Raw genomic sequence first — 24818 nt, forward strand, 5'->3', positions numbered from 1 at the left:
TGGGGTCCCTGTCCCTAGACCCCAGGCCTGAGCGGGGTCCCTGTCCCCACATCCCAGGCCTGAGCGGGGTGTGGCTGGCATCAATTGTACCCTGGGCTTCGTGGCAGGTGCTAGCAGGCCCCGGCTGCCACCGTCTTCACGGCGGGGGGCCTGGACCTAGAGGGGGTGTGCTGGGGAGGGGAGGGTGCACCCAGGCAAGGCCCTGGCTGGTCTCTGGCGTGGAGCGTGGGTGTGTGGGTTCCTGCGGTGGATGGGCTTTGGTCTGCGCCTCCTGCTGCAGCCCTGGGCCCAGAGCCCTGGGGATGGTGTTTGCCCCCACCCCCTCTTCCCTCCCTCGGGGGACAATGGCAGCAGAGGCCTGGGCCTCTCAGAAGCTCGGGTTTCAGGAAATGGGTCTGTGCTTGGAGCTCCTGGCGCCTGCACCAAGCGCTGTGCTCCGTGGGGGGCGGGAGGCTGATGCGGGAGGCCGAGGCGAAGAAACCGAGTCGGGCGTTGGTGGGGCAGAGGGTCTAGGAGGCTGTGTTGGCCTTGACCGGGTAGGGCCCTAGACCTGGGTTGCCTGAGTTTTGGGATGCTGTAGATTGGGGGTACAGTGGGCAGTGGGGTGCCGTGGAGTTAGGGTGCCTGGGATTTGGAGTACCCTGGGCCATGAGGTGTGCTGGGCCATGCAGTGCCCTGGGCTGGGGGTGCCCTGGACCTGGAGTGCCCTGAGCTTTGGGGTGCCCTGGACTGTGGGTACACTGGGCCATGGGGTACACAAGGCTGTGGGGTGTACTGGATCTAGGGTGCCCTGGGCTGGGGGGTACTCTGTGCTTTGGGTGCCCTGGGCCTGAGGTGTCCTGGGCTTTAAGGCGCCCTGGACCTTGGGGTGTGTTGGGCCATGCAGTGCTTTGGGGCTCTGGGGTACCCTGGGCTTTGGGGTGCCCTGGACCGGGGTGCCCTGGGTCTTGGAGTATGCTGGGCCATGCAGTGCCGTGGGCTGTGGGATACTCTGGGCTTTGGGGTGCCCTGGACCTGGGGTACCCTGGGCTTTGGGGTGCCCTGGCCTGGGGTACCCTGGGCTTTGGGGTGCCCTGGACCTGGGGTACCCTGGGCTTTGAGGTGCCCTGGCCTGGGGTACCCTGGGCTTCGAGGTGCCCTGGCCTGGGGTACCCTGGGCTTTGGGGTGCCCTGGCCTGGGGTACCCTGGGCTTTGAGGTACCCTGGCCTGGGGTGGAACATCTGTTGCCTCGTCTGCGTGTTCTCTGACTTGTGCCACTGCCGTTGCCCCTGCCTGGGGACAGGAGGAGGGGTTTAGACTTAGCCTTGAGGGTTCGGGCTGGGGAGGAGGCCATCAGATGGTGGGAGATGAAGTTGGGCTGGGGGTCTGCTTGTGCGGTGGGGGTGGGTCAGGCCGGGCTTGCAGGGAGAGGCTTAGCTGGGCCCACAGGGATGAAGCCCTTCCCCCTTGGCCTCCAGAGACTGGGCAGGGGCATAGCCCTGCTAGGCTGGCCTTGAGGGAGGGCCTGGGTTCCTCTCCCTGCTTGCTGGGGAACCTGGGTAGGTGGTGGGTCTCTGACCTGTCCCCAGACCCCCAGCCCACCCATCGCCTATTGCCCCTGCCAGTGCCAGGCCCACATCCCCACATGTCCCAGCCCCATTCCTAGAAGGACAACGTGACCCCCAACCCCTGCCCAATCCAGGCCCTATTGTCCCTCCTGTGTTCTAGGGGTTTGGTGCTGACAAAACCCTGTCCCAGACCATGGCCTGCCAGGCAGGAAGGACAGGGGTGAGAGGTTGCTATTCGCAGAAGAGGCACCTGAGTCCTGGAAGGACGGGGGTGAGAGGTTGCTATTCACAGAGGAGGCAAATGAGTCCTGGAGGCTGGCCCCTAGGGAAGAAGAGGAGCTGGGAGGGCTGGCAGGTGAGGTGAGGCAGGTACCGCCCCATCAGCCGGCTCAGGTTCACTCTGGATGACTTCCTGCCATCCAGGTGTAGGGACCCCAGCTGGCGGGCGGTGAGGCCCTCTCGGCGGGCGGGCAGGCACACGTCCCTGTGGGAGCAGGTAACCGGAGCCCTGGGCTCAGGCGAAGGTGGCAGTAATTTTACCTGAGTGGCTGGCATGAGGTTTCCTGGGAGTCGAGAGGAGCTCCCTGCTGGCCCTGAAGCCCAGGTGTGGCTGTGCCGGGAGACCGGGAGGCCTGGCTTTCCTCTGCCTGCCCTGTGGCCAGAGCTGCCCTCAGACCCACGCTGGCCCCATCCTCTGACCTCACTATTGCTGCTTCCTGGTCCTGCTGGTTCCTGTCCAGTGGCTAGAGTGACTGTTAAAGCCTGGTGGGTCCCAGTCCTCACTCAGACCCCAACAACAGACCTCACTCAGACCCCCCCACAACAGTCCTCACTCAGACCCCCCCAACAACAGACCTCACTCAGACCCCCCCAACAACAGTCCTCACTCAGACCCCCCCAACAACAGTCTTCACTCAGACCCTCCAACAACAGTCCTCACTCAGACCCCAACAACAGCCCTCACTCAGACCCCAACAACAGCCCTCACTCAGACCCCCACAACAACAGTCCTCACTCAGAACCCCCCAACAACAGTCCTCACTCAGACCCCAACAACAGCCCTCACTCAGACCCCCCCAACAACAGACCTCACTCAGACCCCAACAACAGTCCTCACTCAGACCCCCAACAACAACAGTCCTCATAACCCCCAAAAGAGCCCTCATCCAGACCCCAACAGTCTCCATACACACCCCACAACAGACCTAAACCTCAGACCCTCCAACACCCCAACAGACCTCACTCAGACCCCCCCAACAACAGACCTCACTCAGACCCCCAACAACAGACCTCACTCAGACCCTCCAACACCCCAACAGACCTCACTCAGACCCTCGACAACAGACCTCACTCGGACCCCCAACAGTCACCCACTTCGCTTAGCCTCAGGAAGGAAGTCCGTGCTGGGGTCTGGATCTGTGGTATGTCCCCACTGTCCCCGTGGGCTATGCGTTCTCAGCCCCTGGGCCTCCTTGTGGGCTCTGCCATGCAGCTCCTTCACTTTCTCATGCCCTGCAGCCTCAATCCCAATGCCACCCGTTCAAAGCCTGGCCTGGCCTTTTTTTTTTTTTTTTGAGATGGAGTTTCGCCCTCATTGCCCAGGCTGGAGTGCAATGGTGCGATCTCGGCTCACTGCAACCTCTGCCTCCTGGGTTCAAGTGATTCTCCTACCTCAGCCTCCGGAGTAGCTGGGATTACAGACACCTGCTACCATGGCTGGCTAATTTTTGTATTTTTAGTAGAGATGATGATTAACCATGTTGACCAGACTAGTCTCGAACTCCTGACCTCAGGTGATCTGCCTGCCTCGGCCTCAAAGTGCTGGGATTACAGGCGTGAGCCACTGTGACCCGCTGGCCTGGGCTTATTAGAACAACAGCCCCTGCCCCCTGTTGCTTTCCCCGAGCCCCGCTGGCTATAGGTTGTCATCCTCGGTGGCAGAGGCATGCCTGCTGCACACTTGAAGTGAATCAAGGAAGGAAAGGAATGAAGGAGGGAGCCAAACGCCGGACGCCTGGGAAGCGGCTGGGTGCTCCAGCTGTTACCAGGGGTGGGGAAGGGCTTGGCCAGGTGCAGCTGTGAGGGTAGTGCTCCAGGCAGACGGGTGGACAGGCTGGGGTGGGTGGGTGGGGGTGGGCAGGAGCCTTGGGAACCCCAAGGGTGCTCTCAGCTGGGAAGGTGTGGACAGAGTCCTGGTGGGGGTGTGGACGGAGCTCTAGGGGGTGTGGATGGAGCCCTGGGGGGGTGTGGACGGAGCCTGTTGGGGGGATGTGGATGGAGCCCTGGGGGTGTGTGGACGGAGCTCTTGGGGGATGTGGATGGAGCCCTGTTGGGGGATGTGGGCAGAGCTCTTGAGGGGTGTGGATGGAGCTCTGGGGGGGTGTGGACGGAGCCCTGGGGGGGGGATGTGGATTGAGTTCTTTGGGGGTGTGGACAGAGCTCTGGGGGGTGTGGACAGAGCTCGGCGGGGGGTGTGGATGGAGCTCTGTGTGAGGGTGGGGGTGTGGATGGAGCCTTGGGAGGCATGTGGATGGAACTCTGGGGATTGTCTGGCACCTATAGGCAGAGGTTTGCAGGCCCTGGTGACCAAAGGGAGCCCTGGAGATGGGCAGGGACTGGGCCCTGTGGCCTGGCGGGGCCATGGCGGATGTGGGAAAACGGGTTTAAGGGGAACTTAAGAGGTGGGATTGAGGGGCCTGTTGACAGCTCGACGTGGCTAGGGAGGGTTCTAGGAGCGGGTTGGGGATGGCCCCCCACTTCCATCCTGTGCTCCTAGCTGGGTGAGCCTCCTCGGGCCATCCCTGGGTGTTCTGCAGGCGGGGGCTCAGGAGGGGGGCCGGGGTTGCACAGCTGTGAGTGAGGTCCAGGGTGGGCAGCTGTGTTGGGCCCTAGTTGTCCATATTTGAGGGACAGTTGGAGGTGTGGGGCGGGACTGGGTGGGGGTCCTGGAGGCTGGGCTGGGTGTGGCTGGCAGCAGGTTGGTTAGGGGAGGGGCTGGACTTGGGAGCGCAGTCTTCTGAGAAGTCTTGGGAGGCCAGGCCTGTCCTTAGCTGGATGAGGCCGAGGCACCGGGGCGTGCGGGGGGTGGGTGGCGGGTGATGACCAGGGAAGGGCTGGCAGGCGTGGGGTTGGGCCTTGCTGGGGGGAGTGTGGTTTTCCCCAGCATAGCCAGGCCTTGGGGCTGGTTGGATGGGGTGCGTTGAGAGATGGAGCGAGCCTGGCCTGCCCGGACACTGCCCAACGCAGCATCCCCTGGGGTGGGAAGCCAGCAGGCCCTGAGGTGGCTCAGCCCCAGCGCCCTCCTCTGGGCCCCACCCGGATGGAGCCAGGGCTGGGCTCAGGGGCCAAGGGCACACCAGGGGTGGAGCTGGGGGTTCCTGGGCAGTGAGGGCTGAGAGGCTGTGGCATGTGGGTACCTAGTGCTGGGCAGTACAGGGCATGGCCCGGGGGTCCCAACTGTCTGGGCACGTCTGTGAGTGATGGTCTCCGTGGGCTGCACTGGGCGGAGCGGGGCCAGCCCTGTGATCTCTGCTTGGCTGATGGCATCGCCTGTCACCATGGCTGGGGTACGAGGGCCAGGTGGCCCAGGGGCAGAGGGGGCATAGTGGCCATGGTCTGAGGCTGTGCTGGGCAGTCCCAGGACCCCTTGGCCTCAGTTTCCCCGACTGTATCGCAAGGGCCCCTCCTGCCACCTCTCGTGTGTCGGGGTGGAGGTAGGTGTGGGTTTGCCTGTGTGCCGTATACCTGTAGGACCTGAGCTGCGGCCTGTCGGGGCCTCTGGCCGGGCGCCCTGTACTTGGCCACCCCGTGCACCTCGGAGGAGGCCGCCGGCGTGGTGATGGGGTCCCCCGTTCTCTCGCGTGGTCAGCCCCAGTGAGGCGCCAAGGGGCGTTCCACCGGAAACGCTCGGGTCCCGGCTGCCCGTGGGGCCCCTGTCTGTGGCCACTCCGGCCAGGCTGCCCTTTGCTCACCTCTCCCCCCGGTCACTCTTCCTGTGCTCTGTGCTGACTTGAGCCAGCTCAGGGCAGGCTGGGCCTCTGGCACCCCAACAGTAGGGAGCCCAGGCCCCGGAGCCCGCGTGGCCTGGAGGAGCCGTCTCCTTCCCTGGAGCTGGGTCATTTTTGGGTCTGCAGAGGATGAGGAGGGTGGTGGGTCCCGTGAGGACTCTGGAGGGGGTCCCTGGCTGGGGAGGAAGGGCCAGAGCCTGGCAGACCCAGGGGCAGAGTCAGCCCTGGGCCCTGTCCCACCCTGAACAAGGCAGGCAGGTGTGGCCTCAGGCACCTGACACGCCTCCCCGTGTCTGCAGCGCTCCTTCACCCTCATCGTGGAGGCCTGGGACTGGGACAACGACACCACTCCGAATGGTGAGTGAGCCCTGGGCCAGGTGGCAGCTCCTCTCAGCTTCAGGGCGCCTGTGGCAGGGCCCAGGTCCTCTGCCTGCTTGGGACAAAGCCTTGCTTTACCCTGAGGACCATGTGTGCTGTTTCCCTTTTTGCTCTGGCTGTCAGGAAGCTCGGCCACGTTTGGGATTTGCAGAGCTGTGCATGCACTCTCTTCCCCAGTCCTGGCTTTGCCTATGTTGTTCTCCTCTTGGGTGTGCTCTTTTGGGGCCCATGTCAGTGACTTAGTGGAGGAGACACCCTTGCGCGTGTCTCTGGCTTTGTGGCCGCCTCTTCTTGTCTGCACTGGAGCACGGAGCCTTGGTGGCCCTCTCCCTGAGGCTCACTTGCTAGCTGGCTGGCCCGTGCAGGGCTCTGCAGGGGTAACGGGCGGATGACTTCCATGGGTGAATGAGGAAGCACCCACAGGCCGGGGGAGCAGCTCGTGTGAAGGCCCAGGCAGGAGCGGGCTGGCTGTGCAGGAGGGGCAGCCAGGGCCGGGCTCAGATCATGGGGCTGGCAAGCCACTGAGAGGACACGGGCTCTGCCTAACAAGCTCTGGCTGCCTTATGGAGGGTGGGCTGTGGGGCCAGGACAGAGACCGAGGAGGAGCTGCCACATGAATCTGGACGTGTCAGGGTGACTTGGACCAGGGGCCGTCTGAGGGGGTGAGAAGGGCTCTGGCTGCTCTCAGAAGTGGAGGCATGGGGTTGGCCAATGGGTTGGAGGAGGGAGAGCCGGGCCAGGGCATCCTGGCTGCCAGCAGAGTGGAAGGGCTGTTTACAGGGCAGGGACGGCGGCGGGGGTGCCCAGGTGGGGAGCAGCAGCTGTGGGGACCCCAGCGGCTCAGGGCAGGGGTGTTCCCTGAGGGGGTGGCAGACAGACAGGTGGGCTGAGGCCCAAGCAAGGTCATCAGGGCTCTTGACGACGTGAGCCTGGAGAGGCTGCGGCGGCCGGGAGGCCCCTTGGGGAGTGGGCCAGCACAGTGTGCCCCCAGGCCTTGGCCCTTGAGGCGGGAGAGGTGGGGTCTGGAGAACCCGTTCACCTTTTATTGTGGAAAACTTCGAGAGCCTGTGCCGAAGCGCAGGGACCGGCATCACGGACTTTGCATACCAGCGCCAGCAGCTGTGGTGCCCCCTGGTCTCCCCGGGGCTTACTCAAAGTGGGGCTTAGATAGTGGGTCACGGGACCTGTGCCTGTCTTGGGGGCCTGAGGGGAGGCTTATTTTAAGGTGGGGCCGGTAGCAGTGTTTGGCACTTCTGGGAGCAAGTCATAGCGCAGGAGAGGGGAGGGCAACTGAGCGCCATGCCTGTGCTGGCGAGGGCTGGACACGGTGCCCAGGTGGGTGCAGGTATTGGAGCAGGGCTGCAGGTGGGTGGGCACAGATGTGGGACATGGGACTTACGCCTGGCAGCAGCCATGCCTTCTCTGTGGAGCCCGTGGTCTCAGCAGCCCTCCCTACAGGACCCATAGCCCCTAGCCAGGACCCCTGACCCTCTGCGTTTAGGGTGGGAGCAGGGGTGCAGGCTTGGTGGCGGGAGGGATAGGCCTCTCGGGGCCCTGAGCTTTCTGTAGCAGCCTGGCCAGGGGCCCTGCCCTCGGTGTGCTGCTGCTGCCTGCTGTGCCCCGGCCTTGCAGCAGCCGCAGACTTCTGCCCCGTCCCCGTTGTTCCCGGAGGCCGCCTGGCTGGGCTGGTTTCTCTGGCCTGTGCTGACTCTGCCACCTCCCCAAGAGGAGCTGCTGATTGAGCGAGTGTCGCATGCCGGCATGATCAACCCGGAGGACCGCTGGAAGAGCCTGCACTTCAGCGGCCACGTGGCGCACCTGGAGCTGCAGATCCGTGTGCGCTGCGACGAGAACTACTACAGCGCCACCTGCAACAAGTTCTGCCGGCCCCGCAACGACTTTTTTGGCCACTACACCTGCGACCAGTATGGCAACAAGGCCTGCATGGACGGCTGGATGGGCAAGGAGTGCAAGGAAGGTAAGGGGGCCGCCGGGCCGCGTGGAGGGCAGGGAGGGCCTTGGGCAGGGCCCCGGGCACAGGCCTTGTGGCCAGGCTGGCTGCAGCTGTGCCTCTCACCCCTCTCTGTTCGCAGCTGTGTGTAAACAAGGGTGTAATTTGCTCCACGGGGGATGCACCGTGCCTGGGGAGTGCAGGTGAGTGTGCCGCCGGCCTGTCTTTGCCATCCCAACCTTTGCCCTCACATCCTCACTGGCACACACAGCCTTGCTCTCAGGAGTTGGGCACACAGCTGTGAGAGCCGGGCCCTGAGCTGGGGAGGTTCCTTAGTCAGTGCAGTAGGTGCGTGTGTGAGCATGGGATGTGTCTGATGGCGGCAGCCCTGTGAGGACAGTGAGGAGAGACTGGGGAGGCTGGCTGGACAGTCACGTCACCAAGGGGCAGAGACCTGGAGTCTGCAAGCCACCCGAAGATGGGGCATGGGCAGAGGACACGGTAACCCTGCCCATGGGGAGGGGTTGGGCGGCGAGCGGCCGGCAAGTGAGACCAGCCGGCGAGGGGCAGCAGAGCAGACCGGTGGTGGGAGCTGAGGCCTGCAGGACCAGGGAGAGAGGAAGGGGCTGCTGGCAGGTTTGTAGCCCGGCGAGGTGGGTGGAAGGTCTGTGGTAGCTGTTGAGTGGGGAAGCACCAGACGGGAGGCTGAGGGGGAGGCTGTGAGGAGGAGGCTGCTGTGGGCATGTGGGGGTTATGGGGGAGGGGCCAGCGGGATGAAGGGGGAGAGGGGCACGGGTCCTGCAGACATCCTGGGGTGGAGCCCAGGGGTTTTTGGATGGATTTGATCAAGGAGGAAGGGTGTGGGGTCAGGAAGAACCCCAAGCTGCTGAATAGCGGAGCCATCGTGGCTGAAGGAGGAGTGCCGCAGAGGATCGGGCGGGGCCGAGGTTCGGTGGATGTGGAGAGGCGATGCCTGTCCTTTCCCCGGAGACACCCAGAAAGCTCGTTGGAGTGGCTTGGCCTGCGCCACGCGGGGCCTGTGGGGGGTGGCATTCAGGTGGTGTTGAAAGCCCAGACGGCGAAGGGGGGAAGACAGAGAGGAGAGAGGCCAAGGAGCAAGTCCCAGCTGCCGCAGGTCAGGGCGGATGGTTGAGGAGCCAGCAAGGGCCTCCACAAGGGGGTGGCTGGGGTCCTACAGCCAAGTCCAGACAGTGGAGGCCTCTGGACCCCGACCAGGGTGTGGGGGGATCCAACCAGGGGGGCTGGCAGCTTTGCCCTAGAGTGGAGCAGAGAAGTCAGCAGGGCAACCAGAGGAGCTGGGGCCCAGGGGCTGGGGTGGGCATGGGCTTCGAGCCGTGGCGCTTAGTGTGCGTGAGCAAGCTGGGGAACCCGAGAGGGGCTCGAGTGGGTGGAGAGACAGCAGGTGGAGGTGAGCACCGCCCTCCAGCCAGCCTTGGGTTGCAGGGGTCCGGGACCTCCCTCTGAGGAGTGGGTTTGCCTCCATGGGACGAGGACACTGGGGCACAGAGAGGCTAAATGATGTCCCCAGGGTCACATAGTGTGGCGTTTTGGAGACGAGTGGGGGAGTTTGGCAACCAACTGAGTTGGGAGCCAAGGTGGGGGGGTGGGTGACCCTTCCACAGGCCCCATGGTTGAGTGGCCTGGAGGGTACCGTGAGGAGCTTTCCTGGCCAGTCCCAGAGCAGGGCGGCAAGCAGGGCTGGGACTGCTCACCCGGTCACTCGCACACACAGGGATTCCCGGCAGGTTGAGCGGGTCTCAGGTCAGCTCAGAAAGTGCAACAGGGTGGACCTGGTCTGGGCAGATGTAGATGTAGGCCTACGGGAGTCGGCCCCACTCACCTCGCCTGGCTCAGTGTGCATCACACAACCTGGAGGCAGTGCCACCCTCCCTGGATGGCTGCTGGCTGGCAGCTGGAATGTCCCACCAAGGCTGGAGGAAGGCAGCAGGGAAGTTGGCCATCCCTGCCCTTTCCCCGAAGGAAGATGAGGAGCTGGAGTCCGGGGGGCCTGGTGGGTGGGGGCAGTAGGTGAGCTCCGCCTGCCCCTCTTGCTGGCGCTGTAGGGGAGGCCCAGCTGTTGCCCACAGCCTCGGCTCAGGTTCCAGTGCAGGACGCCCCCCCCCACCGGATGCTGCGGAGATGGCCCTGCCTTCCTGCCGCCGCCTCTCCAGGGCCCTGGGGCTGCTGGCTGGGGAAACCAGGAGGTGGGGGCCTGGTGTGGGCTGCCCCGCCCAGAGTGGAGAGCACGCCCTTGGGACCCACGAGGTCTGGGCTCTGAGCCTGGCTGTGGCCGCTCTCTGGTAGACGACCCAAGGTGTGTCACAGCCCCGCCCTGAGCCTGGGTCTCTGTGTCCGTGGAGGAGGGATTCCAGGCGGGATGTGAGGCCACCCACATGGACCACTGTGCATGCTGGGCTGGATACTGGAGACACGTTCTCCCCAGCCTCAGTTTCCCCATTTGTGGCAGCCAGACTGGGCTGATAGGCCTTCGGTGCTGGCTGTGTGGCTTGAGGGCGGCTCAGGAAGGGCCGTGGTTCTTTCCTTTTACAAAAATAAAGTGTGGCGGGTGCCGGTGTGGAAGTGACGTGGCCTGGATGACATTCCCGTCCTGCAGGACCGGAGAGTTCTAGGAAGCGCCCCCCGGGAGTCCCAGCAGGGCCTGGATGGCAGCCCGCTGGGCCTTGGGGTGTTGTCGTTGCAGGCTCTCTCCCCTGACGGAGGCACCCTCAAGTCAGGCCAAGTTCTACCCTGGCCACCTGCCCTCTCCTGGGGGACTCCCAAGATGGGACATTGGCCGATAGCCTGGGGCAGGGCGAGGCCTGGGGCTTGTGTCCTGGGGGTGCAGCTGGAGCTCCTGCAGGGTCAGGAACTACCCTGAGCAGGGCTGGCCCAGGCTGGCCGGTGGGCCTCAGTAGCCCCATCTGTGAGATGGGTACCTTGTGGGACTTTACTGGGAGCGAGCAAAATGACTGCCTTTGAGGTGGGGGCGAGGGCACATGCTGTGCCCAGGGCCACATGGCCGAGGCAGGGCCAGGACTGCTCCCCTGCTGCCCGCCGGCCTACCCAGCCCCTGGTACCGCCCGGCCCTGGCAGCACCTTGTGAGTCCAAGCCGGCATTCTCATCCCCGGGGTCCCAGCAGGGCCTTCCTTTCCTGGCGCCTGCTGTCGGGGCCCAGCTCACGGGTGAGTCCCAAAATAGCTCAGGGAGGAGTGACGGGACAGCTGGGGCTGACCGTCGGCAGCCAGGGGCCGGGAATGCCCGTGACAGTGGGGCTGGCCAGCGGGGCCGTAACCCCTGCCTGGCTCGGGCTGCTCCAGTTCAAAGGCCTGGCCGGCCCCGGGTGTGGCATGGGTGACTGTGCCTGGCTCCCCTGCCACCCTTTCAGGCGCCACAGCTCACTGGGTCTTGTGCCCCTCCGCCTTCCCCCAGGTGCAGCTACGGCTGGCAAGGGAGGTTCTGCGATGAGTGTGTCCCATACCCCGGCTGCGTGCATGGCAGTTGTGTGGAGCCCTGGCAGTGCAACTGTGAGACCAACTGGGGTGGCCTGCTCTGCGACAAAGGTAGTGGTGGGGGGCGGCGGGCCTAATGCTCTGCCATCGAAGTGTGGGTTGTGGGGGAGCTGGGGGCCGGCTTTTCCGCTGAGCATCCCACCCCTGCCCCCAGACCTGAACTACTGTGGCAGCCACCACCCCTGCACCAACGGAGGCACGTGCATCAACGCGGAGCCCGACCAGTACCGCTGCACCTGCCCCGACGGCTACTCGGGCAGGAACTGTGAGAAGGGTATGTGGGGGGCTGGCCACCCAAGTTCTGGCCAGGCAGGGACTGGTTCCCTGGGGAGCCGGTCAGGCCCCATCCCTCTGGCCTCCTGTGTAGTGGGCCCCTGACCCCCAGCTTGGGAACCTGTGTGCTTGGGGAGGAGTGCTTGTGGAAAGCTGGGGGCCTGGCTGCCAGCTCTGTCCCCTCCCCGTGGTTCTACAGCTGAGCACGCCTGCACCTCCAACCCATGTGCCAACGGGGGCTCTTGCCATGAGGTGCCGTCCGGCTTCGAATGCCACTGCCCATCGGGCTGGAGCGGGCCCACCTGTGCCCTTGGTGAGTGTCTGCACCTGAGTGGGGGACTCCTGCCTAGCATCAGTGGGGGTCTGAGAGTGGGGCAACTCGCCGGGGATGGGGTGCAGTGGTCAAGTGCACACGTGTGGCTGCGGCTGGCTTGGCGAGGACAAGTGGCAGGAAGACCCAGGCTTGCAGCGCCACCTGCCCACGGGGACCTTATTCCCACGGCTAACACTGCCAGGGCCCCACCTTTCTCCACCCTCTGCAGACATCGATGAGTGTGCTTCGAACCCGTGTGCGGCCGGTGGCACCTGTGTGGACCAGGTGGACGGCTTCGAGTGCATCTGCCCCGAGCAGTGGGTGGGGGCCACCTGCCAGCTGGGTAAGGGCTCCGCGTGTGTGCACAGGAATGTGGGCCGCGCATGTGGGCTGCTGGGGCTGCCGCTGGTGCTGCTGGGCTGTGGGCACCAGGTGCCGGTGCTGCAGGGCAGGCAGGGCCTGAGCCCCATGGCTCCCCCTTGTCTCTTTCACAGACGCCAATGAGTGTGAAGGGAAGCCGTGCCTTAATGCTTTTTCTTGCAAAAACCTGATTGGCGGCTATTACTGTGATTGCATCCCGGGCTGGAAGGGCATCAACTGCCACATCAGTCAGTATGGGGGGTGGGCGCCGGCGGGTGGGCCGAGGCACATGGGACCCCGCCTCTGACCCTGCTCCTCTGCCCCCAGACGTCAACGACTGTCGTGGGCAGTGTCAGCACGGGGGCACCTGCAAGGTGAGGCGGGGCCGGGAGGGTGTGTGGTGTGGGTGCTGCGGGGCTGTTGGGGTGCCTGCGGGAGGCTCACCTGGCTGGCCCACCCAGGACCTGGTGAACGGGTACCAGTGTGTGTGCCCACGGGGCTTCGGAGGCCGGCATTGCGAGCTGGAACGAGACGAGTGTGCCAGCAGCCCCTGCCATAGCGGCGGCCTCTGCGAGGACCTGGCCGACGGCTTCCACTGCCACTGCCCCCAGGGCTTCTCCGGGCCTCTCTGTGAGGTGAGGTCTGCCTGGTCACCCTGCCCCTCCTGCTGCTCTGGGAGCTGTAGGGCAGGCCTCGTCCCCCGACCATGGGGCCTGAGTGACCCAGGGGTGCTGCAGGGGGAGTTGTCCCCAAGGCGTCCCAGGCTCAGCCCTCCACTTGGTGCCAGGTGGGCAGGTGGGGCTGTCACAGGTCACCAGGCTTGGCCCCCTGTGGCCCTTGCTTGTTGTGATGGGTTTCCTGGTGGCCTGGGCTAGGAACCCCCGGGCTGCTGGCTGCCCAGGCCTATCTGTCCATTTGTGCACTCCCTCGGAACTGGAGGGCAGGGGGCTCTGGTGGGCAGAGCACATGGGGTAGGGTGGGTGCCTGATGGCGGAGGGGCATACACCTGTCATAGGTGAGTCCTGGGTCGGAGTGGGCATCTCTCTCAGGGCTGATGCTCTCACCTCCCTCTGACCATCTGTTGGTACTGGACCCCCTCCCCCAACCTCCCCTTTCCCCCTGTCTCCAAAGTAACCTGCCTTCCCCCTTCCCCACCACCCCTACCACCCCCTTCCCCACCTCACCCAACCCTGCCTCCCCCCACCCACCTCCCTACCACCCCTCCCCCACCTCACCCAACCCTGCCTCCCCCCACCCACCTCCCCACCACCCCCAGCCGCCCGCAGTCCTGCCCTGGCCTTGGGGCAGAGGATGGGCTTCCTGTGCAGAGGGCTTCTTGGGGCCCAGGGCAGGGGTCTGACCTCAGGACCTGCAAGCATGGCAGTGGCTGGCCCTGGAAAAGACCCACAGTCTTGGCTCTGAGGGTGGTCAGGCAGTGTGTGAGGGGCTCAGGAGCTGGGCTGCAGTGGAGGTGGGGGTGGGGGCCCACAGGTATCTGCGTTCAGCTGACAAGGCCTGGGCAGTCTCAGGTGGGCAGGGGTCTTGGGCTCTGGCTGGCACTGTCAGGCCCAGGGCGGAGGGGCCTGGGGGTTCCCAGGGATCTGCCTTCGTGTGGACAGAGGCCTGGCCTGTGTTCCCGGCCTGGGCCTGGGCTCTCATAGGCACCCCCGCACCCTGCAGGTGGATGTCGATCTTTGTGAGCCCAGCCCCTGCCGGAACGGCGCTCGCTGCTATAACCTGGAGGGTGACTATTACTGCGCCTGCCCCGATGACTTTGGTGGCAAGAACTGCTCCGTGCCCCGCGAGCCGTGCCCTGGCGGGGCCTGCAGAGGTGCTGGGTGCGGCATGGGGTGGTGGGGGAGATGGTGAGATGGGGCGGGCCTGACTCCTGACTGTACTGCCTGCCATAGTGATCGACGGCTGCGGGTCAGACGCAGGGCCTGGGATGCCTGGCACAGCAGCCTCCGGCGTGTGTGGCCCCCATGGACACTGCGTCAGCCAGCCAGGGGGCAACTTTTCCTGCATCTGTGACAGCGGCTTTACTGGCACCTACTGCCACGAGAGTGAGTGGCTGCGAACAGCAGGCTGGTGGTGGGGCTGGCCTGGCCTGAGGTCCTGGCTCACCCCGCTTGCCTCTGCAGACATTGACGACTGCCTGGGCCAGCCCTGCCACAACGGGGGCACATGCATCGACGAGGTGGACGCCTTCCGCTGCTTCTGCCCCAGCGGCTGGGAGGGCGAGCTCTGTGACACCAGTGAGTGTCCCAGCACCCGCCCACACGGCCTGTGCCTCCACCCCTGTGGGCCCCTCATCACCCTGAGGTGGGCCCCTGTCTGGGTGCGGCGGGCCCGGTACCCAGAAGGGCCTGGCCAGAGGGTGCTGCCACCATGGGGTGGAATCTCAGGCTGCCCCCATGCCCAGGGCCAGCTCCCCCCGCCCGACGCTCCTTCCCCGCCCCTCTCTGTCCTCACCTGGCCCAGCTCCAGTGCTTCCTCCCCCGGGAAGCCCTCCCTGAGCGCCGGTGACCCCCCGCCCGCTGACCGGCGTCCTCACCCCCAGATCCCAACGACTGCCTTCCCGATCCCTGCCACAGCCGCGGCCGCTGCTACGACCTGGTCAATGACTTCTACTGCGCGTGCGACGACGGCTGGAAGGGCAAGACCTGCCACTCACGTGAGTGTCCGCAGGCCCCGGCCGCGGGGACTGCCCCCAGGACCCCGGCCCTGGCTTTCTGGGGTCCGCCTGCTGAGCGGCCCATGTGCCCACAGGCGAGTTCCAGTGTGATGCCTACACCTGCAGCAACGGCGGCACCTGCTACGACAGCGGCGACACCTTCCGCTGCGCCTGCCCCCCCGGCTGGAAGGGCAGTACCTGCGCCGTCGGTGAGGAGCCCCCAATGCCCCTGCGACCACCGGGCATGTGCCCTCCCAGGCGCCGCTCCCTCGGGCCTGATGGGCCGAGGGGTCCTTTTTGAGGGCCACACCTGCCCCCTGCCCCTGGGTCTGTCTGCCCTGTCTGGGTTGGGGGCGTGGTATGGAGACCCAGGGCCAGGTGAGAAGCTCCCTCCTCCTCCTCTCCTTACAGCCAAGAACAGCAGCTGCCTGCCCAACCCCTGTGTGAATGGGGGCACCTGCGTGGGCAGCGGGGCCTCCTTCTCTTGCATCTGCCGGGACGGCTGGGAGGGTCGAACTTGCACTCACAGTGAGTGTGGGAGGGTGTGGGCAGGGGCCGCGTTCCTCCACCCAGATAACATCCCTGCACAGACTCACCCCCCATCCCCTTCTGCCAGCCCCTCCCCCTGCTGCCCCTGCCCCCAGCAAAAGGCACCCTCCTTGATGACCCTCCCCAGCCCCACAGCCTGATCACGCCGAGCCAGCCTGGACAGTGCCTGGCACACTTGGGGGGTGGGTACTGATCCCCTGCCTTCTCTTCTCCCAAACCAGATACCAACGACTGCAACCCTCTGCCTTGGTGAGTGGCACCCTGGGGGCCGCAGCAGGGCCGGGTGGGACTTGGCATACCACGGGGGCCGCCTGATGCCCACTCTCTGCTCGGCAGCTACAACGGTGGTATCTGTGTTGACGGCGTCAACTGGTTCCGCTGCGAGTGCGCGCCTGGCTTCGCGGGGCCTGACTGCCGCATCAGTGAGTGGCCTGACAGCCCCAGGCCTCGGAGCCCCTCAACCCAGCCGAGGTGTCAGGAGTCTGGGGACATCAGTGTCCACATCCCTTGAAGGGCAGTGTGGCCACAACCACTTCCTGCCTCTCTTCTGAGCCTCAGTTTCCCCACGTCTGTTCCCTGTGGGGTTCCTGCAGTGTACCCCGCCAAGTGATTAAGTGGGGGGCCCCCAGCCCGGGGGACCAGTCCGGGGCCAAGGGAGCTGTGGGGGTGGAGCGTGCAGCCTGACGTGGGCTCCTCTGTAGCCGCAGGACTGTCGTCCCTGGGTGTTGGCCCAGCTGTCTGTCCAGCACCCCTTGGCGGGTCCGACGCAGCAGCTGGGGCTAACCCAGGATGGGACAGGCCCACTGCAGAAGCAGATGGAGGAGGGTGCTGTTGGGCCAGGGTCAGGCTGGGCTCAGGAAGGCCTCAGGCAGGCAGCAGCTTGGGCTCTGGGGCAGGTGGGCCATGCAGGGCTGGCGAGGCCTCTTTGCTGGCCCTGGGGCGGCTCCTCATCGTCCTGGGGCTTGTGCCTGTGTGCCACTGGCTCCCCGCTGCCCTAGGCCATGCCGGTCCTGCGGTGGGCGTTGGCCTCACTGCACTGAGCAGCGGCGGCTCTCCCTGCAGACATTGACGAGTGCCAGTCCTCGCCCTGTGCCTACGGGGCCACGTGTGTGGATGAGATCAATGGGTATCGCTGTAGCTGCCCACCTGGCCGAGCCGGCCCCCGGTGCCAGGAAGGTAGGCCCCGTGTGATTGCCCGGGGCTGGGGCGGGTTGGGGGGCATGGGTGACACCCAGCCCCGAGGGCCAGATGCCCACTGCTGACCCTCGAGCCCATTCTCCCCACAGTGATCGGGTTCGGGAGGTCCTGCTGGTCCCGGGGCACTCCGTTCCCACACGGAAGCTCCTGGGTGGAAGACTGCAACAGCTGCCGCTGCCTCGATGGCCGCCGTGACTGCAGCAAGGTGCGGGCTGCCCGTGAGCCTCCCTGCCCTACCTGAGGCTGGTGCACGCTGACCCTGACCACTCTGTGAGATCAGGAGGCGGGTGCTGGGGTCAGGATGGACTGAGAGCTGTCTGCCCCCACTTGAGGGACACCCAGGCAGGAGGGAGCTCAGCCAGGCCCCATGCTTCGACGTGCAGTTGGGAAAACTGAGGCCTGGTCTGGGTCCTGCCTTGCTCCGGCTGCCCTTTCTGATGTTGAGCTTGGCCTGCCTCCCTGGGAGCCCTGGGTGGGGGGTGGGCCGGGCCTTGGGGCTCACAGACCTGGGTGGTATCCCTCCCTGGCATGGGGCCTGTGCCTGCCTGTGGGTCCTCATCTGTGTGTCTGCATCTGACCCTCCTGTGCGTCTGCATCTGACCCTCCTGTGCGCCTGCATCTGACCCTCCTGTGCGTCTGCATCTGACCCTCCTGTGCGTGCCTGCCCAGGTGTGGTGCGGATGGAAGCCTTGTCTGCTGACCGGCCAGCCCGAGGCCCTGAGCGCCCAGTGCCCGCCGGGGCAAAGGTGCCTGGAGAAGGCCCCAGGCCAGTGTCTGCGACCACCCTGTGAGGCCTGGGGGGAGTGCGGCGCCGAAGAGCCACCAAGCACCCCCTGCCTGCCACGCTCCGGCCACCTGGACAATAACTGTGCCCGCCTCACCTTGCGTTTCAACCGTGACCACGTGCCCCAGGTGAGGGGCCTGGTGGCATTTGAGCTTGCAGAGGCCACACGCCGGCATCTGCTCGTGGCGTGGCCAAAGCCTAGCCCCGCGGGGCAGGGAGGCTCTGGTTGGCTGAGCAGAGTCACTTTTGGTCACAGAGAGTGGCCCTATGGGGTCAGATGAGAGGGGCATTGGGCCTGGTGCTGGGTGGAGGTGGCAGAGGAGGCTGGGAGAGCAGCCAGCTGGGGGTGCCTGTTTGTCCAGCCGTCCTGAGGGCCTGGACTGACGGCGCCATGGCTGCCTTGCCCCAGCTCTTGGGCTGCAGCTCCGTGGGCAGTTTTGCCCTGGCCAAGGACCCACCTTTGTCTGCTGTGTGCTTGGAGCTGGGCTCTTGTCTCCCAGGAGGGGCTCAGAACTGGAGGAGACCCACTGTACCCTGCCCTGCCTCTCCTTCCCCCACTGGGCTGCAGGTGGAGCTGGCTCCGCCATGAGGATGGGCGGGTGGGCACCGTCACTCCTGCCTCCTGGTATAGGGCACAGCTGGGTGGGAAGCTGCCCCCCCAGGCCCTTGGCATCCTTGCTCTGCTCTCCTGGGCGGGCTGTAGGGTGTGTCCTGTGTGTACCCACAGCAGCAGTCCAGGGACGTAGGTGTCAGGTTCACGGCCCTGCCCTGCCCATGCACTGCCTGTCTCTGCCCAGGGCACCACGGTGGGCGCCATTTGCTCCGGGATCCGCTCCCTGCCAGCCACGAGGGCTGTGGCACGGGACCGCCTGCTGGTGTTGCTTTGTGACCGGGCGTCCTCAGGGGCCAGTGCTGTGGAGGTGGCCGTGGTGAGTGCCCAATGGGGAGCAGCACCTGGGTGGGCCCTGGGTCCTGTACTATGCAGGTCCTGGCTATGCTGGGCAGAGGCTCTGGCGAGGCTAGTCCTGGTGCAGAGGGACTGCAGGCAGGCATGTCTCCCCTGGCTGGGGCTGCAGCCCCTCGCTGCCCACGCTGCAGGCCTGTGGAACTGCTCCCTGGGCCCGGCCAGCATCAGGCAAGTGCAGGGCTGTGGTGTGGAGCCCGCTTCCCCTGCAGCATCCTCGCCCAGTCTCCTGCTCTGGTTTTGCCTGTGTCCCTACGTCACAGGCAGCAGGAGAGTCCGTGGGCTTAGTCGGCCCTGGGAGGCCTGCTTTGGGACTGGCACCTGCCCTGGCCCTGGGGGGTGTCAGATGTGAATGGATACCAAGGGGGTCAGGTGAGACTGGTGTGGAGACGTGCCCGGAGAGGGGAGGGAATGTTCTGGAACATGGTGGGTGGGTGTGCAGAGCAGTGGGTGTGGCCATGGCACAGCGTGGTGGGTGGAGGCCGTGGCCAGAAACAGGAGGGACGTGCAGTGTTTTGGTGCCCTGAGGCCACAGAGGGGGTGGGGGACATGGATGGGTGCTGCTGGGTGATGGAAGGGCAATAGGAGCAGGGGGAAGATGTGAGAAATGTGCCAGCACAGGTCACGGCACCATCAGGGATGTGGTGGAGGTAGGGCACAGCCCCGGGTTGCTGTGGCCTCGTGAAGGCACTAGGTTTGTGGTGCCCCTGGAGTGTGGCCCATAGGTGGGGGTAGGGGCTGGGAGCTGACAAGAAGGGATGGTCATCTCAGAGCAGGCGTCAGTGAATGGGGCCACACACCTCCCCCACTCACTGCCTGGTGGTGAGGTCCCCACCGCAGGACCCCGGGCTCTCCTGTGCGCCCAGACGGGGACACCCTCCACCCCTCCACTCCTCCCCCTGCCACTCCCCACTCACTGCCTGGTGGTGAGGTCACCACTGCAGGACCCCGGGGTCTTGTCTCCCGTGCGCCCACCATGCTCCAGCGTGGCCAGGGCCTCAGTACTGGGGGCAGGCTCCTGGGAGCCTGGAGCCCTTGGGCCATCCCCCCAATGCCGTTCTTTGCCGCAGTCCTTCAGCCCTGCCAGGGACCTGCCCGACAGCAGCCTGATCCAGGGCGCGGCCCACGCCATCGTGGCTGCCATCACCCAGTGGGGGAACAGCTCACTGCTCCTGGCTGTCACCGAGGTCAAGGTGGAGACAGTCGTTATGGGCGGCTCCTCCACAGGTGAGCGCGAGACGTGGGCCCCTGGGAAGGCACCAGGCAGGCAACTCAGGCATTGGGCACAGAGCCGGCCGATCCTGCCAGCCACCGGGAACACAGAAGTCCCTGGCACCTGCTGCCCCAGCCGCCCAGCCCCCGTCCTGGGACCCTCCCCACAAGCCAGGAACCAGAGGGTGGGGCCCGGCCGCCTGGCCAGCAGGGCCCTCCCAGGCCTGGGTGTGTGTGGCTAGTGCCCCGCAGGCGCCCAGGCCTCAGTGCCCACCGGCTCTTCTCCCCGGTCCCCAGGTCTGCTGGTGCCCGTGCTGTGTGGTGCCTTCAGCGTGCTGTGGCTGGCGTGCGTGGTCCTGTGCGTGTGGTGGACACGCAAGCGCAGGAAAGAGCGGGAGAGGAGCCGGCTGCCGCGGGAGGAGAGCACCAACAACCAGTGGGCCCCGCTCAACCCCATCCGCAACCCCATCGAGCGGCCGGGGGGCCACAAGGACGTGCTCTACCAGTGCAAGAACTTCACGCCGCCGCCGCGCAGGGCCGACGAGGCGCTGCCCGGGCCGGCCGGCCACGCGGGCGTCAGGGAGGATGAGGAGGACGAGGATCTGGGCCGCGGTGAGGAGGACTCCCTGGAGGCGGAGAAGTTCCTCTCACACAAATTCACCAAAGATCCTGGCCGCTCGCCGGGGAGGCCGGCCCCCTGGGCCTCAGGCCTCAAAGTGGACAACCGCGCGGCCAGGAGCATCAATGAGGCCCGCTACGCCGGCAAGGAGTAGGGGCGGCCGCCGGCTGGGCCGGGACCCAGGGCCCTCGGTGGGAGCCATGCCGTCCGCCGGACCCGCAGGCTGAGGCCATGTGCATAGTTTCTTTATTTTGTGTAAAAAAACCACCAAAAACAAAAAACAAATGTTTATTTTCTACGTTTCTTTAACCTTGTATAAATTATTCAGTAACCGTCAGGCCGAAAACAATGGAGTATTCTCGGATAGTTGCTATTTTTGTAAAGTTTCCGTGCGTGGCACTCGCTGTATGGCAGGAGAGAACAAAGGGTGTCTGCGTCCTCACCAAATCATAGCGTTTGTTACCAGAGGTTGTGCACTGTTTACAGAATCTTCCTTTTATTCCTCACTCGGGTTTCTCTGTGGCTCCAGGCCAAAGTGCCGGTGAGACCCATGGCTGTGTTGGTGTGGCCCATGGCTGTTGGTGGGACCCGTGGCTGCTGGTGTGGCCTGTGGCTGTCAGTGGGACTCGTGGCTGTCAATGGGACCTGTGGCTGTCGGTGGGACCTACGGTGGTCGGTGGGACGCTGGTTATTGATGTGGCCCCGGCCGCCGGCACGGCCCGTGGCTGTTGGCGCACCTGTGGTTGTTAGTGGGGCCTGAGGTCATCGGCGTGACCCAAGGCCAGGAGGTCAACCTCGCGCTTGCTGGCCGGTCCACCCTGCCTGCCGCCTGTGCTTCCTCCTGCCCAGAACGCCCGCTCCAGCGATCTCTCCACTGTGCTTTCAGAAGTGCCCTTCCTGCTGCGCAGTTCTCCCATCCTGGGACGGCGGCAGTATTGAAGCTCGTGACAAGTGCCTTCACACAGACCCCTCGCAACTGTCCATGCGTGCCGTGGCACCAGGCGCTGCCCACCTGCCGGCCCCGGCTGCCCCTCCTCGTGAAAGTGCATTTTTGTAAATGTGTACATATTAAAGGAAGCACTCTGTATATTTGATTGAATAATGCCACCATTCCAGCCTCCCTTGTTCTTTCGGTGCTGTCCCTTAATACAAAAGGTTGGGGGAGAGCCGCGCTGGCAGAGAGGCGTGGGGCAGTGGGGCACGCGCTGGGTGTTGGCCCACGTGGCTGTGGTGGCTGTGGAGGGTGAGACGGTCCTGCTGAGTCAGGGCCTGCCAGGGCCTCGAATGCGTTGACATGCCAAGGTGGTGGATGCAGGTTTGGCCAAAACCTTCCTGGGAATGGGGAGGGGTCTGTCTAGGTGCCTGGCACCCGACCCTGACTACAAACAGCTGAAAACAGTTTTATAAAATGGTATAAAATTGTTTACCCACGAATACCTATCAAGGTCTTAAGGAATTAACAGGTCAAAATTTTTATTCATTCATTTATTCCTTTGTTTTGCTTGTTCATTCAGAGGCAAGGTCAGCATTTGAGAGAGTGGAGGCAGGAGAGAAGCCGCCCGTCCGCCTGGCCCTGGAGCTGGTTTTGCCTCTCACTGCTTGAGCCAACTGGACCGTGGCATGGTGGCCTCGGGGCTGGGCATGGAAGGCCGACTCCAAGGCTGACTCCGAGCCGCCTGTCAGTGATGTGCAAGTCTTTACCCTGTGAGGGGCAGGAGGTCAACTGAGTCAAGGAGAAAAGCTAAGAACCAGATCTGTACAGAAGGGCAGAAAAAAGTCCTGCTGACAGCCTGGGAGTGAGGCTGCCTTGCACGGGCAGAACAAATGAATAAATGAATGAATGAACAAAAATTTTGACCTGGTAATTCCTTAAGACCTGCTGGTTGCTGCAGAAGTTACTCTGGATGTCTGTTGTTGGGCACTGCTGCTGTGGACTCCAGGAAGCCATGCAAATAAGCTGTGGTGTGCACTAGAGGGGCGGTCTCTCTTACTCCGGCTGGAGTCCTCCCACCAGCTTCTCCATTGTATGGAGCCAGGTCTGCAGGGACACACAGAGGAGCTGTTAGGAGACCCTGCTTGCCATCGGCTGCTCACAAGCCGAAGGCTTGTGCCCTCAGGGTGGGGGCAGGGATTAAACCCACCTCCTGCCTTGGCCCCAAGGGGTTGGCCAGGCAGTTCAGGCAGAAGGGCAGCCCCTGAGGAGTCGTGTACACCATGACTCGTGTGGACATGAAGCCCATGTTCCCACTACCAGGTTGGTCAAAAAGACGGCACGCTTTGAGTTTCCTTTTAAACGGTGTTTACCTAACTCACAGTTCCCCAGGTTCCTGGTAGAATCAAATGCAAATCACCTTTGTCCTAGACCTCTGTACGCCTCATGAATGAGTTTTCCAGGTCAGTGAGTAGACCACAATCAAACCAAGCACACAGGGGAACCTGGCACCATGATTGAAAGCCATGAGAAATGCGTGCAGAGGCATCTGAGTGTACTGGAATTCTCAGACATGGATTGTAAAAAGCTTGCTGTGCTCAAAGACGGCTTGGAAAAGCTGATAGGCCAAACAAACTTCAACCTAGTACCAAGTAGAACTTCTAGAAATGAAAAAAAAAAAATACAACCTTCAAACCAAACACTTCAGAAGTAGTTTGGCAGCCACGCTTAGACACTGCTAAAGAGAGAATTTGTGAACTAGAAGATCGGCGAGAAGAAATGATCCAGGCTGCCCCCCAGGACAAGAGATAGAAAATAGCATCAGCAGCTGAGGAGGGGGCCCCAGGCAAGGGCCTAGCAGGGGCTGTCCTGAGGCCCACGGGAGCCCATCAGGCATGGGGTGAGCAGTGAGTAGGTGCAGCAGGTATAGCAGGTGTCATAGGTGGGGCTGGGTTGCCCAGTTACTTCTGCAGGAAGTGTCCCACAGGCCTGGCCCTTCCTGGCTGTGCCAATGTGTTCCCCAGATTCTGGGGAAGCCCCTGTAACCTCAGGGAGATGCATCTGGCTTGGAGTCTCACAGGACATAGTCTGGCCTCCATGCCTGTGTAAGGGTGTGCGACTGTTGGAGGTGGAGGGGTGGCACTCAGGGAGCATGCATGCACCAAGTGTGCATGGGTTGAGCTGAGAGCCTCTGCAGTTGCCTGCATGTATCCATGGTGGGCAGGCCTGCCGCCCCCCACCCTGAGCTTGCCATCCAGTGTCCTGAGCCCAGTGGGAGTTCATGGCCTCCCTCCACCCCATACTCAGTCATAACCCCCCACTTAGGTGACCTTGCACCTTTTCAGGCCTGGCTGGTGCCTGGCCATGGCCAGCCCATGTGGATGGCAGCGCCTAGAGGTCCAGGCCCAGCCAGCAGGCTTCCTGCTTGCTGTCTCACGCCATGTCAGGGCAGGCGATGGGGCTCTTCTTCATCTCAGTGCTACTGCCCCCATGGCGTGGTCATGAAGCCGGGCTAGGTTCTGGCCCAACCCCCTGGGGTGAGCCTGGCAGTCCCCACCCTCAGACCCTAGGCCACCTCCACGCTTCCCAAGTGCCACTCACCTGCCTCACAGAGTCCGCTATACAGAGGCCAGGGTCCACAAGTGAGGGTTAGGCCCAGGGTCCATCCTGCTGCCACCAAAGCCTTGTTCCCTTGTGGGTGGGTGGGTGAGTGGCTGCCCCCGGAGAGGGTGCTGTGTGCTCAGCAAATCTAGCAAAGAAAGGCAGGCTCCCTGGCATCCCCAGGCTGGTGCCAGGCTCCTGGGGTCCCTCTGGCTGTGGCTGCAGGAACCCCAGTGGTCACCCCTACTCTGGCCGCTGGGCTTGGGACCTGCACCGCTCCTGTTTGCCCCTCAGGACACTCAGGCGTGCCCTGCTACCCGTCCTGGCTGCCGAGTTCCTGGAGCCCGCTGTGTCCTGCCATGAAGCGGGGGCCCCCGACGGCCAGTCTCCCCGCCGCCTCCACTTTCTTTGCTGTTCCTGTTGACAGGTCTGGGGCTCTGACCTGCCGTGCAGAGGGAGAACTCCTCTGTCACTGGGGCACATGTCCCCAAAATGAGCACCTGCGCCTCCTCAAGCCTGGTGGGCAGTGAGCTTGGGGGACATCAGGCTCCGAGGCATGTGCCGGGGACCGGCGGGGCAGGGCCTGTTCCCCACACTTTGGAGCTGCTCCCAGCTGGGCCCGGAAGCTACATGGCTGTTGGCTGTGCAGCTCGGATGGGAAGGGTCTGGATGCAGAGGGAACTTTGAGGTGGCCACTGCAGCCCCAGGGGGGTGCCTGGCTGAGAAGGCCCTGGGCAGCAGGCGCTCACTCAGGCAGAGGGTACAGGGAGCCGCGCCACCACCCCTGCCACCACTTTCCAGGCAGAGTGACCTGTGCACAGAGGCCAACCTGCAGGCTAGATGACATGGGCGGGGCCATGTGCGCACATGCCCTGGAGACTCCCGCCTCTTCTCATTCCCACACCGTCAGACCAGGGAGCAATGAG

The 24818-nt window shown here is 64.3% G+C and overlaps 1 protein-coding gene and 1 long non-coding RNA gene across 3 annotated transcripts in view; one reads left to right on the forward strand and one right to left on the reverse strand.

The window, feature by feature from the left end:
* The window catches only part of JAG2 (jagged canonical Notch ligand 2), a 25647-nt gene extending 4950 nt beyond the window's left edge, over positions 1-20697 (forward strand). The window contains exons 3-26 of one of the 2 annotated variants that reach the window (XM_032179802.2): positions 5855-5912; positions 7660-7911; positions 8027-8087; positions 11336-11466; positions 11570-11689; positions 11888-12001; positions 12231-12344; positions 12496-12609; positions 12689-12735; positions 12823-12996; positions 14042-14192; positions 14272-14424; positions 14503-14616; positions 14922-15035; positions 15131-15244; positions 15447-15563; positions 15806-15833; positions 15921-16006; positions 16647-16760; positions 16871-16986; positions 17451-17693; positions 18363-18494; positions 19600-19756; positions 20039-20697. In XM_032179802.2, coding sequence (XP_032035693.1) covers positions 5855-5912; positions 7660-7911; positions 8027-8087; positions 11336-11466; positions 11570-11689; positions 11888-12001; positions 12231-12344; positions 12496-12609; positions 12689-12735; positions 12823-12996; positions 14042-14192; positions 14272-14424; positions 14503-14616; positions 14922-15035; positions 15131-15244; positions 15447-15563; positions 15806-15833; positions 15921-16006; positions 16647-16760; positions 16871-16986; positions 17451-17693; positions 18363-18494; positions 19600-19756; positions 20039-20514 — 3300 coding nt within the window. In that variant the 3' untranslated portion in view covers positions 20515-20697. The remainder of the gene's footprint in view (positions 1-5854; positions 5913-7659; positions 7912-8026; positions 8088-11335; positions 11467-11569; positions 11690-11887; positions 12002-12230; positions 12345-12495; positions 12610-12688; positions 12736-12822; positions 12997-14041; positions 14193-14271; positions 14425-14502; positions 14617-14921; positions 15036-15130; positions 15245-15446; positions 15564-15805; positions 15834-15920; positions 16007-16646; positions 16761-16870; positions 16987-17450; positions 17694-18362; positions 18495-19599; positions 19757-20038) is intronic. The other variant, XM_032179803.2, reaches the window with a different exon arrangement.
* On the reverse strand, positions 20633-24183 carry LOC131381523 (uncharacterized). Its single transcript, XR_009210330.1, has 2 exons — positions 23893-24183; positions 20633-21692 (listed from the first exon to the last, which is right to left on the reverse strand). It is a non-coding gene; the product is annotated as an uncharacterized LOC131381523 (long non-coding RNA).
* Positions 24184-24818: the final 635 nt, after the last annotated feature.

This window comes from Hylobates moloch, unplaced genomic scaffold (assembly GCF_009828535.3).
Source record: "Hylobates moloch isolate HMO894 unplaced genomic scaffold, HMol_V3 SCAFFOLD_16, whole genome shotgun sequence".
In the NCBI taxonomy this organism is placed as follows: Eukaryota; Metazoa; Chordata; class Mammalia; order Primates; family Hylobatidae; genus Hylobates; species Hylobates moloch.